Source organism: Pelmatolapia mariae, linkage group LG3_W (assembly GCF_036321145.2).
Source record: "Pelmatolapia mariae isolate MD_Pm_ZW linkage group LG3_W, Pm_UMD_F_2, whole genome shotgun sequence".
NCBI lineage: Eukaryota > Metazoa > Chordata > Actinopteri > Cichliformes > Cichlidae > Pelmatolapia > Pelmatolapia mariae.
The window spans coordinates 47819528-47833456 of record NC_086229.1 but is presented as its reverse complement, the minus strand read 5'-3'; the positions used below and the strand labels follow the sequence as shown (position 1 = coordinate 47833456).

Here is a 13929-nt window from a genome sequence, read left to right as displayed (position 1 = left end):
TGATCGGTCGCAGGTGAAGCAGCAGGAGTGATGGTACAGAGGAAGGCGTGAAAACAGGGGGAAATAACGGTGTTCCGCGGAGTTGTTTGACAGTCCTAAGAAGTTTTATGACAAGATAAAGACTCGGCGAGAGCAGACGGGATGATTTTAGCGGCATATTTGTCGTTTTTTCTCCTAATTTCCTCGGTCGGAGCAGCGAAGGATGGGGACGATGACTGGGTTCATCTGCCCAACAAATGTGAAGGTAAGGCGGCTTGTGGTGCTCATAACGGGCTCCGAGGACCTCTAAGAGTCCTACAGCAAATAGAGAAGTCATACTGCAGTATTTGTATATATATAATACACGTAGTATATGTGCTAAGTATAATTTCCACTCTGTGTGGGTTCACACTGACAGCAGGCTGTTTGTGTTTGTGGAGGAAGTCGCACTGAAACAGGATTATGTGAAACATTAAAACAGGAGTGCTGTTGGGCTTAGCTAACATTTCACATTTGTAAGCTTTGCTTTTAGGTTTTTGCTCTTGAAATTACTCCATTGGCCATTTCTTAGCATGAATACAAACACTACCCAGTAGCCTTGCTTTTAAATTAAAGGTGCTCATTGTAGGTATTTTATTTTGAAAATCCTGCTACTAACCCGTCCCCTCTCATAGCTGCTGTACCACCTGTCCTCTGCCAGGTCAGCTTTGCCTCTTGTCCAAGGGATGGACTCCCAACTCCACCATGCTGGACTGCAGGTGGAGGCGGTAGTCCCCCGTTTGCTGTGGAGCACAACTCCAACCAGAACCTACTCTGAAATGCAAAGGAAGGACTACCGCCTCCACCTGCAGTCCATGACAGTGCAGGTGGAGTCCATCTGTGGGGAAAAGCACACTTTAAATGAAATAGAGAATCTCGATGACATCAGTGACCCGATAGGACGAGTTTAACTGCTTTGTTGAGACATTGTTGAGGTTTAAAGGACTTGTTCTCATTGTCTCTGTTTCCCTTTCCAGTCTGTAAGTTTGTCAGCATCGAGATGAAGTCGGCGTTCGAAGAGACGGGGAAGACAAAAGAAGTCATCGATACGAAATACCGCTTCATAGACAGCAAGGGGGCGTCGCCGATCAAATATGTCAAGTCGTAAGTTTGAGTGTGTGTGCGCCTGGTACCGGGAAATGGAGTGTAAAAAAATAAGAGTCCGGTTTCAAAGTAGAAGTAAAAGCTGCTCTGTGTGGAGGGAGAAGTACGCCTGGCTGATTCTGGATCCTTTTCTTGCCCTCAGAGACAGACGGCAACAAGGGACAGGAACTTGGTCAGGTTCAGTTCCTGTGGAGAAACTTATTATAGAACAGGGAAGCTGCTGAAGTGCTCTGGGTGGTGTGTAAGAGCAAAGCTCGATGGGAGTTTTAATCTGAAAGCATCACAGTTTTAGGAGCTGCTTTTTTTTAAAAAAGTGTTACAATATTCTAAATGTGGTCGTGAACACGCATGTTTATGTTCAGTCTGCAGAGCGTGACGTGCGTCAGACACACTTAACTCATGATGTTTCCCTTTTTGTTTTTTTGATTTAGGGTAAGTTGAAAGGCAGCATACGTCTCATGTCTGAACATGAAGTATAAAGTTTCTGTTGTAGTCAGCAGGACTTAATCACAGCTGTATTTTAGTATTCACCGTGATCCATCCATCACATTTTGTTACAACCACTTATCAAGTTCTGGGTCGTGGGCGGGGACACAGAATCAATTTTATTGAATTTATAGCACCAAATCACAATAAGAGGTCCCTCAAGGTGCTTTATATTGTAAGGTTTAAACCCCCACAATCAGCTGGCCCCTTTGAGCAAGCACTTGGTGATAGTGGGAAGGAAAAACTCCCTTTTAACAGGAAGAAACCTCCAGCACAACCAGGCTGAGGGAGGGTGTCTCAGCTGTTTTAGGATGAAAGGCGGGCTAGTAAACAAATATCTAGGACTGCTTTTTTCTTGTTGTTCCTTCTAGTTCTTCTAGCAACCCCTCAGCTCAGACCCTGAGCTGAGGGGTTGCTATAAAGGCCACTTTACTATGGATCATTTAGTTATCACCTCACGATAAAACCATAGGCCTCCTTAAAGTATAGGGGTACTTTCATAGCATCCAGGATACCAGCTGAGAAGTGCCTTTAGTGTCGAGACGCGCTCACATGAAAACAAAGAGCATCGAGGAGCACAAAACTTAAATGAAAAAGCTCTGTAATGTTACTTTGACACGGTCCATAAAATGAAGTCATCTATGACGTGTGATCAGTTTTTGGTTCACAGACAAAACAAAAAAAGGGCAAATCCAAACAGAAGGTACAGAGAGAAAAAAGCTTTAACTCTGTCGCCTGCTGGGATGTTTAATATGTGTGTTTCTCCTCAGAGACCTGAGATTCATCGAGGTTGTAGAAAATGTGTGTCAAAGGCTGCTGGAGTACAATCTGCACAAAGAGAGAAGTGGCAGCAACCGTTTTGCCAAGGTCAGTGTGCACGGTTCCTCTTCTGTCAGTTTAACTGTTTAACTGCAGTGTAACGGTTATTTTTAAACACCCTGGATGTGACGCGTGACACTTTCTGTAAGAATCAGTATTTTTAGGGTTTGGTTTTCAAGCATCTTGTTTTTCAGCTCATAGTTTAGATTTTAGAACACGTGAAGCTGCGTGTTTGTTTCATCGTTGTTTCATAAAATGTTTTTTAGCTGAATGTAGTCATGCTGTCACCGCTGCTTCTTCACATGTAATGACTGCATATTGAGCTGTTCTCATTAAAACTCTGAAACTTTGTAGATTGACTTTACTGTCCAAGAAAACTGCTAAAAATAAAAGGAAATGTTCACAAAAACTGAGTTTATTGGAAGTTGAACTCCGACCATAGACGTCTCCATCTCGGTGTTTGAAACTGTACGTGATGAGGCGGAGCTGACTGTGAAGCTTCACACTCTAGTTGTGATCACAGGCTGTTAGCCAATGAGCTTACCGCAGATTACCCTCTTTGCTGACACTTGGAGAACAATAAAATTATACAGTGATAAAACTGACTTAAAGTTTCATTCAGTAAGACCCCAAATAAGTGACTGAGTCCTTAAACTCACTGGGAAAATCTTTAGAGGTCCAATCAGAGAGCTGTTTTCCTCATTTTTGGAGTAGCTGTGGCTCACAGGTAGAGCAGGTCATCTGCTAATCATCAGGTCAGTGGTTTGATGTTAATGCTCAGTCTGTTGTAGCAGCAACAAAATGGCACATATGGATAGTATGGCGATGATTGTTTAGCTTCTTTTTAACGTAGTTTGGTTTCTATGCAATCGTCCATATTTGTAGTTTTAAATGTGTAAAAAAAAAAAAAAAAAGTATGTGTCATTGGGCATAGGGCATGTCGGAGACCTTCTCCACCCTGCATGGGTTGGTGAATAAAGGAGTGAACGTGGTGATGGACATTCCCTACGAGCTGTGGAACGAGACTTCAGCTGAAGTGGCCGACCTTAAAAAACAGGTGTGTTTATATATTTATTTAAACATTCCCAAGGGAACCAAAATTAAACTCCAAACATGGTCAGATTTTCATATTTTAAATGAAATTTGTGTCATCGGAAATAAAATTTGTGTGTGTGTGTGCGCGGTCAGTGTGATGTGATGATAGAGCAGTATGAGGACGTGATTGAAGACTGGTATAAAGGAAGCCAGGAGGAGGACCTGACCACGTATCTGTGCGAGAAACACGTGCTCAAAGGACAGGACAGAGGTAACGCTCGTACACACAACTCTGAAGTCACATCCATGTTGTTGTTTTTTGTAATTCATGATTCCTGATTGTAAAAAAAAAAAAGTCCCTATTTTTAATTTTGCACCTCTTTCTTTCCCTTCTCACATGTCCCTGTATTCACCTGAGTTTTTGAGACCTTTACACCATCAGTGTAGTAAAGAGCTCAATAAAAACAATAGAATTCTCAATGACAAAATAAATATTGTAATTACAAAAATAATAATAATTTTGAAATCAAAATAAGTACATATATTTCTCTTTGCCTCGCTTTCTGTTTTCCTGATCTTATTTTCCTACCACGCCTCTCCTTCCATTTCTTTCTCCAGCCTGCCTGAACGAGAACTGGACTCCGAAGAAGAAGGGAGACCAGGCAGCGATTGCGGAGGACAAGAAGAAGAAGAAGAAAAAGAAGAAGGGAGGGAAGAAGGGCAAGGGCAAAGGTGAGGAAGGAGGCGAGGGAGGAGGAGACGGCAGCTCGGAGGGAGAGAAGGTGAGCAAGAAGAAGAAGGTGAAGAAGAAGAAAAAGAGCAAATCTCCAGTGGAGAAGACGGATGGAGGGGTGTCGTCCGACGAGGAGATCCAGCCGCAGGTGCCTCTGTCTGGGCAGAAGACAGAGCTGTGAGTCCTGGATGTGGATCAGTCCTCCAGAGTGAAACCTGCTGAGTCAAAGCAGCTTCTGGAAACATCTTCAAGTGTTAAAACTGAGGTTCTAGTCATTGAAATCCCGCGCTGTTACATGTTTTGAAGTCATTTTCCAGGTTTCATGAGGGAGAAATCAGATGTATAACCAGTTACGTACAATATTTCGCTCCTTTTTACCCCCACTTCAGTCATTTAACGGTTTTTAGTAGAGTCTCCATTGGAACTTAAAGGATGATGTGGTAATCATAGCTTGGGACCAGTTTTTCTATTGGTATTCATAATGTTTGTACTTTTGAGGCCACAAACGTGAAAAAGACTTGAATTGTGATTTCCGGGCTCGACATCATTCTTAGACCAAAAACATAAACACTTTAGGGATACGTGAGAACCATTTCTCAGTATTTATTGACAAATCATGAATTATCCTGTACTAATACATCAAAAGAAAGTCTCTAGGTGCACTCTGTATGAATGATTTTACAGTGCTGTACACAAACTGCATACAGAGTATAAACCTGTGCGAGTCGCAGGGCGTCCACATGTTTGGTTTTCGTCTGTCGGTCGGACGTAGGTGGTGATTCACGGATTTTATCTTTCTCTCTGCGTCTCACGTTTGCAGAAACTTCAATCGCAGCTCCGAACTGAGACTCTTTTTCACTTGTGTTTTTAAATATTTTTGTGCCCTTTACAGCTGTAGATCTTTGACCCTCAATGAGCATTTTATTAGGAACACCGACATCTTTGTAACTTTGACCAATCCGCTACACTTTCAGTTATTGTAGAGCTGCGTGAAAATGTTAAATGATATTGTGTAAATAACAAAAATATTATGAAATGACTTTTTAATTCTTTCTGTAAATAATCTTTCCACCTATGTGAGCTCGTATCTCAGGATTAACTTACTAAAAAGACACCACGTATCAAGGTTATAGATAAATTTGACTGATTAGCGTGTTTGCTGTTATGTCAGTGGTGTTATTGTGAAGTTTTCATACTGTTGTGTCCAGCTGGTTCACCTGTATGAACGAGCAAGCGAGCTGCCCAAGTGTTCCTAATGAAGTGCTCTAAACAAATGATTGTTAATCCAGTGTTAAAGTTTCTTTTATTTCTCACTGTCCTATTTTTTTTAAAGCCCTTCCACAAACTGATGTATTAGCTGAAATGCCCCTTTAATTAGTAGATACAACATGTGGTACTGATTTCCTGTTTGCTGTACAAAAAGCTGCTATTGAAGGCCTGTGTGTGTTTGTGCTGCTGCGTGATCGTCAGGCTCCTGAACTGAAGACGATGAAGGATTGTGCGTCTGTTTTTATGCATTTTCTTAAGAGTGAACGTGTGTGGGTGTGTGTTTTTACGAGATTTCTATCCTGAGGTAAAAATGCTGGCTGTGTTGTATTGAAGTTGCTTTTTGAAACCACGAGCAGACGCATCAGTGGATTAATAAACAGGTTTCAGAACTCTGAACGTGTTAGAGAGATTTATGTTTTTTAATGGATGTAATGAAGCTTTCAGTCTGTTATAGTTAAAGTTTCATACAATTATTTTAAAATGTGCACCTCAGAGAAGTAGTGTTATCTTTTCCTTAGTCAGCTGTGTGGGCGTAGTCCACTTTTTCAGCTACCAGAGGGAGCCAGAGTTAAGGACTTGCTCTGTTAATGATTTTCCAGGTCCTGCAGTCAGGCAGTAGTTTCTTCAGTCTAAGGAAGGAAGGACAGATGCAACATAAATCATGTTTTTAAAGTAGTTTTATCATTCTGACTATTTTTCCATGCATCGGATTTTTATTCAGTTAAAGTTTGGATTTCATTATTTATTTGTTATCATTTCAAGTAAATGTTACTGTTTGACTGAACAGTTCTACACAGTTCCATATTTTCACCCACAAATACCTTTTCTCTTCTTGTAAAATAGAATAAAATAAATAAATAAAGATAAAATACATTTAAAGGAAAAGGCAAATTTCTTTCTAAAGCATACATTAACAGACTGGTATAGATTCAAAGTGCTGTACCAAGAAGTCAAAACAACATAAACGCACACCATGATTTGTTGTGTTAATTTTGTAACCCAGCCATCGAGGCTGCTTGATTTGGGTCAGTTTGGGTTGTTTTCTGGGGAGCTGGGTAATGTACTGTAACCCAAAGTGTTGGGTTGTTTTTACAGCTTCACACTCAGATGAGATGGTCCATAAGTTTTTGAGCAACAACAAACTGTTTTTGTAGTTTTGCTTCTGTTAACCACCACAGGGGATTTTATTTCAAGAAAATATGCAATCAAAGCGCAGACTTTAATTTAAAGGCTTTTACAAAAGTGCAACATTAGTTGTTTAGGAACTACAGACGCAATCCCCCATTTTCATTGGCTCAAAAGACAGTGGCACAATTAACCGACAAGATGTACCAGGCAAGGCCTGTTTGCTTCTTATTTTATATAGGATAATCAAATCGAATGAAGGTCACAGTTTTGGACATTTAGCTGTGCTTTTGTTGTTTCCCGTTTACTTTATGTCACATGCAATCAAACACTGAAAGTGAGAAAATATGTAACAATTAAATGTCAGGAACTTTACTACACTTTCACTGACTATGACAGTCGAGGACTAAAGGCTAAAGAGTTTCACTGTTTTTCCTCAGCTTCCCTACAAACAAACTTTTAATGAGCCAGTCTAGTACTGATGCTCTGTGTCGGTCTTTTATGTCTGTTAATGTAACTTATTATAAAAAGTTACATTTCATTATACAGTGCAACTACATTACCCCAGTTTCAATATAATGTAATTACTTTTGCAAAATACATCATATTTGCATTGTTCTATAACATTACTGTAAGCAGCTAAAAATAATATAAAATAAAAATATTTTTTCAGAAGGCCCAAAACGTAACCTCTTCCATTAGCAGAAGACAGATTTGTAAAATTGTAAAAATGTAATTAAATACACTCTTGAGATCTGTGGAAAATTGCTGCAGCTACTGAAAAACAAATGCCAGGCAGAACTAATTAAATTTCAGTTGTCTCCAAATTTTGACATATTTCTGAGTAATTCAGATTTTAAGATACCTAAACGACTTACAGACGACATTTTCTTTTCCATTGGTGGAAACAATCTTCCATAGAAACCTGTTTAGCAAACAACAAAAAAAGGTACAAGTTGTCTCATTTGTTTGTTTGTTAGTTTTTAATTTTGTCTCAAATTAAAAATCAGCTATTTAAAAAAAAATGCTGTAAAGTGAACTTTTTCGCCTATTTTCGGCCAACGTTTTAGCAGACATTATCAAATTCAAAATAACTTGTAGTAAAATGGTTAACTTACCTAGGAACACTGGCTGAGAAGGCGGGGCTTAGTAAAATTTGCACAAGCTGCAGAAATAGCTAAAAACTTTTTTTTGGCTGTTTTCACTGAGATCACACTTTATAAACAGCTGTCAGTTTTTTACTCACTTTTCTTCTGCTTTACAAAATTGGTAACGCTCATTGCTAGCTAATCATTTCAGTCACTGCCATTATGTCTTAGTTCTGGTTAATGGTGTATCTACACTGCAAACTTCCACAACCTTTCTCACTGACCCTTCTGTTGATGAATACAGACTACTGCTGAACACCATCAAAACTTTGGACAGCTCAGTAGTGGACTATCATAGGAAAGGTACTTACATTCTACAACTATCACAATAGTATCATAATAGTTGCAGAAGTAGCAGAAATGCTCAGAAATTCAAAGCATGCTCCTGTTTTGGTGTGTCATATGTGACAATTTGTTGTGTCGTCTTTCGCCACAGTTGTTAACTGAGTATTTGATTTGGGCTAAGGGTAAAATGCAGTCTGAGCTTGATTCCCCCGGCTTTTGGGAAATGTGTAGAGCTTTAAATCACATATAAAATGAAACCAAACAAGCTTGAGTCTTCATGCTTGGATACAGAAATAGTACCTTTTTCTAAGTTATATTTGTCATAAAATTAATCTTAACAAAGGACATAAATAGTCCTAAAAGGACACAACCGTGGACTCTGCTTTGTGTTTTTAACATGCTTTACATTCAGACAAGTCAAGTTTGAGTTCTGAGTTGGTCAAAATGAAAAAAGGGACACCAGTAAATGTCCTTTTAATTTGTGATCTGTTCTTATTTTCATGAGCTTCACCACTCTTTACGTAGCACTGTAAAAATGGAAATGATCAATATATTACAAGTAACGAGTGTTGCTGAATTTTGTGATACTGTTTGTGTGGCTACTACAGATGTATTGCTGCATCTGCCACCTCCATGAGAGTAGGTTGTTATCTGGCCTCTGTGCCAGGCTGTTATTATTTTATGTCATAGCCCTTATTGGATGCAGTAATTTACCTTAGTTTGACCTCTATCGTGACATGAACTTCCTCTTTGTCATTTTCCTATTGTTTATTTATTTTTTTTATTTTTTAACAAGTCCTGTCCTATACAGATGGTGTTTGCTTGTTATTAATTCAAGCTTTTGTGCTGGGAAAACTGGGTACAGGTGTTTCAGCCCTTCATGGTGCTATTGAGGACAAATCCAGTTATACTGTTGAAAGACCACATCGTTTAATGCTGGCAGTCAGTAAGGTGAGTAATGACTGGCCAGTAAACTGGTGCATCCTCAAAAGTTTTATGCTATGTCATGTTATCATGTTCTGTAGCCAGTGGGAGCTCTTTTGGTTGTGGTCCCGGTAGGGTGACCAGGACCTAGCAAACGTTTGTGCTGGACGATGTGGGACAAGTTACTAAAGTTATAAAGTGGGCTGAATTTTTAATTTATCTATCTTTGAAATTTTCTTATGAAACTAAGTAGAACATAAATCTTGTGTCTCATGTGATACACTTGTGTATCCTCTTCTGTTTCACTGGTAGCTGATGGTCAGCTGCAGTTTTCAGGTCTTTGGCTTGCAATGGCGACAAGCCAAAAAAGTCACATGATTCTATTGAGATATTTGTTCTCCTTTATGTGATGTTCATGATTGAAGTTGTTATACACCACCTGATTATACACCACCTGATTTATTTTAAAAAAATCACTCTAATGTTTCACTGGGCTGCCTTATGGGGCACATTCACCATGGCATTGTTTAGCTTAAGCTTATACAGTGTCACAACATTTGCTGCATGAGGTTTTCTCCAAAATATTCTCAATTTCAGCCCAAAGTCTTGAAATATTCTTGTGCCATCAGGGAAGAACAAAATCAATTCATAGGAAAACCTGGTCATTCAGTGTATTTATGTTGACATGAAAGAAGCAATGGATGACCTCATTTTTAGGGAATGTTGCGGAACCTAGACCTGAAGTATCCCAGTTTATACAATCAATCAATCAATCAATCAATTTTCCTGTAGACTCCTGGTGGAGCTTAGGGCCACAACACCACGCCAACGGACTCTGTTCTGGGCCGTTCTCTTCAGCTGTCATTCTGGCGGACTTCACTTCGCTCTCAACAGATCTTCTCCACGTCTGTTTGGGTCTCCCCACTTTCCTTTTTCCTTGTGGGTTCCAGTCCAGTGCTTGCCTTGTGACGTTGTCGGATGGTTTTCGGAGTGTGTGGCTTATCCAGCCCTATTTTCTCTTCTTGATGTCTTGACCGACCGGGTTCTGGCTTGTTCTCTTCCACAGGTCTGTGTTCGAGATCTTCTCAGGCCATCTGATGTTAAGGATGTGTCGCAAGCACTTGGTGATGAAAATCTGTATCTTGCTGGTAATGGTGTTGGTCACCAGCCACATTTCGGACCCATACAGGAGGACTGCTTTCACATTGGTGTTGAAGATGCGGATCTTGCTGCGCTGGGACAAGGCTTTGGAGTTCCAGATGGGTCGCAGGGAGTTGAATGCAAGCCTTGCTTTGTTGATTCGGCTCCTAACGTCTTCATCTGCGCCGCCATCTCTGTTGACTATGCTTCCTAGGTAAACGAAGCTTATACAGTAGTCACTAAACATGGTGCATCTGTCTTCTTACCTTGATACAACCAACATTCTGGAAAAGGGTAAATTTGGGCTCCTAGGACCACATGATCTTTTTTTCCAGTTCAGTTCAATTCAGTTCAGTTAAGCTAATTCAATTCATGTAGCATCAAATCAGAACAACAGGTGCCTTAAGGCAAACAAACAAGAACAAAGAGAAAACCCCAACAATTATACAACCCACCCAAGCACTTGGCGACGTTGGGAAGGAAAAACTCCCTTTTAACAGGAAGAAACCTCCAGAAGAATCAGGCTCAGGGTGGGGCGGCCATCTGCTACAACAGATGAGGCTGTGAGATGTTCTAAAATCCAATCTTCATTTTCCAGATCACATTTCTTCTTCCAAGATAGTAGTCCACCACGTGCATTTAACAGTTCCCAGGTTTAGTATTTTCGTCTGTCTCCTTAGTTTTATTTGCTTGATGCAATAATTTCAGTCTTCTGAAATGGAGTAACATGACCACAGAGGATGTCTTCTCATGTGATTATGGGAAACTACTCACTGCATCAGTTAATGTTGCCAAACAATGGAAGACCCTTACTTATTTGATTATTAAATCCACTTTAGAGGGATGCAGAGTGGATTTACTTGTTTTTAGTTTTTATTAGTTTCAGGATTACCTTCAGTTTCCTTTTATTATTACATATTAGTTAGTTAAGAGCAGTACAATAATATAATAACTAATACAAACAGTCAACAGACAGTCATGTACAAATTTCCAGTTTCAATAGATTTTGTTTGTGGTTGAAAAATTTCATTAAATTTGATGCAGCCTATATAATTAAATTCATATTGAATGTGTCACATACACAATCATACACAGCATGACATGCAGTGAAATGGAATCATTCATTGTTTCTTTTTTGTGTTTTACACCAACAAAAAAAAAACATTGATCATAACTGAAAATAATCAATTTTTCTTATTTACAAGAAAAACGTCTGTGAAGGTTCTCAGTCATCCAGGTCATCGTAGTCAAAGGAGTTTGCAAAGAAAAGCGTCTGGACTTCTTTAAGTTGCTTGAAGACGTTTCACCTCTCATCCGAGAAGCTTCTTCAGTTCTAAGGTCAAATGGCCGAGAGTCCCAGATTTAAACCCAGTGGGAGTATCCCCCCAAAGAGGGACAAAGGACCCCCTGGTGATCCTCTAATCACATGAGCCAAGGTGTGAAAGCGGGTGTGGGACCTAATCAGCCAGGGTTTCGGGTGGGCTCATTGTGAAACCTGGCCCCACCTTGTCATGTGAATTCCTGAGGTCAGATGGCCCAGGATGTGAGTGGGCATTTGAGTTCCCTCCCCAGACGCCTTAATGCCCACTCACATCCTGGGCCATCTGACCTCAGGAATTCACATGACAAGGTGGGGCCAGGTTTCACAATGAGCCCACCCGAAACCCTGGCTGATTAGGTCCCACACCCGCTTTCACACCTTGGCTCATGTGATTAGAGGATCACCAGGGGGTCCTTTGTCCCTCTTTGGGGGGATACTCCCACTGGGTTTAAATCTGGGACTCTCGGCCATTTGACCTTAGAACTGAAGAAGCTTCTCGGATGAGAGGTGAAACGTCTTCAAGCAACTTAAAGAAGTCCAGACGCTTTTCTTTGCAAACTCCTTTGACTACAAGAAAAACAATTTTTTTGTTAGTTTTGATTCATTTAATGTTGTATCTATATGTTTCCTGCTTTATTTTTTTCTGCAAACAATCTATGACCTATAATGTTATCTTACTGAAGATACTGATACTGACACACCTGACACACTGCTTGACTTCTGAACAAACCAGAAAGTGTGATGCAGTACCTCCTTCAAACTGTAGGTGTCACCCCATCATTAAATGGACCAATAATTTTTGTCTCACCTTGCACTGAACTGACCAACAGCCAAATCCACTTAAGCTGAGACAAAATGAAATGGTCTGTGTGTGTGTGTGTGTGTGTGTGTGTGTGTGTGTGTGTGTGTGTGTGTGTGTGTGTGTGTGTGTGTGTGTGTCTTTCTGAAGCACAACATTAGCTTTTCCTCCCTTTTAAAAATCAAATCCACATACACATATTTTTGTGTGTAGTAAGTGTGTGCTTCATGGTCAAACTAACGTATCAGTCATCTTTATCTTTTGGTTGGTAGGTCTGTGTGTGTGTGTGTGAGAGAGAGAGAGAGTGTGTGTGTTTGTGTGTGTTGAAACAAATAACATTTATCTATCTTTACATACAAATATGTGTTTGCTCTAAATATGCCTATGTATGTGTCCTGCATGAGAACAATACTGTGTTTGTGTGCGTGTGCACGTGTGTGTGTGTGTGTGTGTGCGTGTGTGTGTGTGTGTGTGGTCCTGGATGTGTTTATTTGTTGAATAATTCACAGCTGGGTGTTTATAGAAGACTCTACGGCCTCAGAGCTCCAATAACACAGGACAAATATTGTGACACACACACACACACACTTTATCAGCCATTTCAGGGTTGACAGTTTATTTGGACACTGTGGACGCTGGAAATGGAATGTACAGACACACACACACACACACACACACACACACACGTGTATGTGTACCCACGGAAGCTTCTCAGTGTCTTCATATGTCCCATATCTCCCTCTTTGTCAGTCCCTGTGGAGGCCAGTGATTGTGTCTATGTGCAGAAAGTCGGCTTATATGGAGACACATGTAGCACACATTCATTCATTCAACGTTCACTGATTTAACACCATGGTTTGTTCCGGCAGATAAAATATTCAATATCAAGTCACAAATGACACATTTTTTCTCATTTATTTGAAAAATGCAAAAAACGATTCATTAGGCAGATAGATTAAAATAGCGATAGTATCGATATCAATGCTGATATTGGTGTTAGACTGATATTAGTGCAACAGGATCGATACTTTGTTTCTACGCTCAGCATGTAGCCCGCTGAATTATGTTCATTTATTTTTTTTGTTAATAGAAAGTATAGCTTAAATATAAACTATCTGAACCTTTTTGTGTTGACTGTCACGTCTATTTTTATTATAGCTTGTGGCACATTTAAACAATTGTGAAAGGTAGAAATCATTGATGTAGGGGTCATTAGAATGTTCAGAATATGCAAACTAATAATTAGTGATCTCAAAAATCATGTGAAAATGTTCTCCTCTACATAAACCATATTTATAAGATAAAAGTATCCATATCAATATTGGTACCTTGTATTTACTTATTATTACACTGCTACCAAATTTGCAGTATTGCACAGCACTGTCAGTTACTGAGTGGTTGTAACGGTCACTGTAACAGACATGCCAGTGAAGTTTCATCATTGCACAAATTACAAGTTCATCATATTTACGTATTCAAGACAGAGATATCGTCACAAAAAAATAATACTATGTTTCAACTGTTTTTAAGTGTCTTAGCTTCTCATCACAGTATCTTTGAAAATTAAACTGAAAATTGAGCTAAATCTAAACTGATAAAATTCACTCACTGTCATCTCTAAATGACACTTTATTTGCTTATATGCCAATATCAGTCAACAAGGCCGATATATTGAAGCATTCCTAATAATAATACATTCAAGATCAAGCTTTATTATCGATCA

General features: G+C 39.6%; 1 protein-coding gene across 1 annotated transcript; it reads left to right on the top strand.

The window, feature by feature from the left end:
• Positions 1–5856, top strand: cnpy3 (canopy FGF signaling regulator 3). Its single transcript, XM_063469531.1, has 6 exons — positions 1–244; positions 996–1122; positions 2379–2475; positions 3362–3484; positions 3616–3733; positions 4081–5856. Exons 1-6 carry the CDS (start codon positions 142–144, stop codon positions 4374–4376), a joined length of 864 nt encoding a protein of 287 aa, XP_063325601.1. The 5' UTR covers positions 1–141; the 3' UTR covers positions 4377–5856.
• Positions 5857–13929: the final 8073 nt, after the last annotated feature.

Coding starts and splice junctions, on each gene's coding strand:
- cnpy3 (XM_063469531.1), top strand. CDS start 142: ATGATTTTAGCGGCATATTTGTCGTTTTTTCTCCTAATTTCCTCGGTC. Junction 1,123..2,378: donor CCGATCAAATATGTCAAGTC/GTAAGTTTGAGT, acceptor GTTTCTCCTCAG/AGACCTGAGATTCATCGAGG. Junction 2,476..3,361: donor GCAGCAACCGTTTTGCCAAG/GTCAGTGTGCAC, acceptor CATTGGGCATAG/GGCATGTCGGAGACCTTCTC.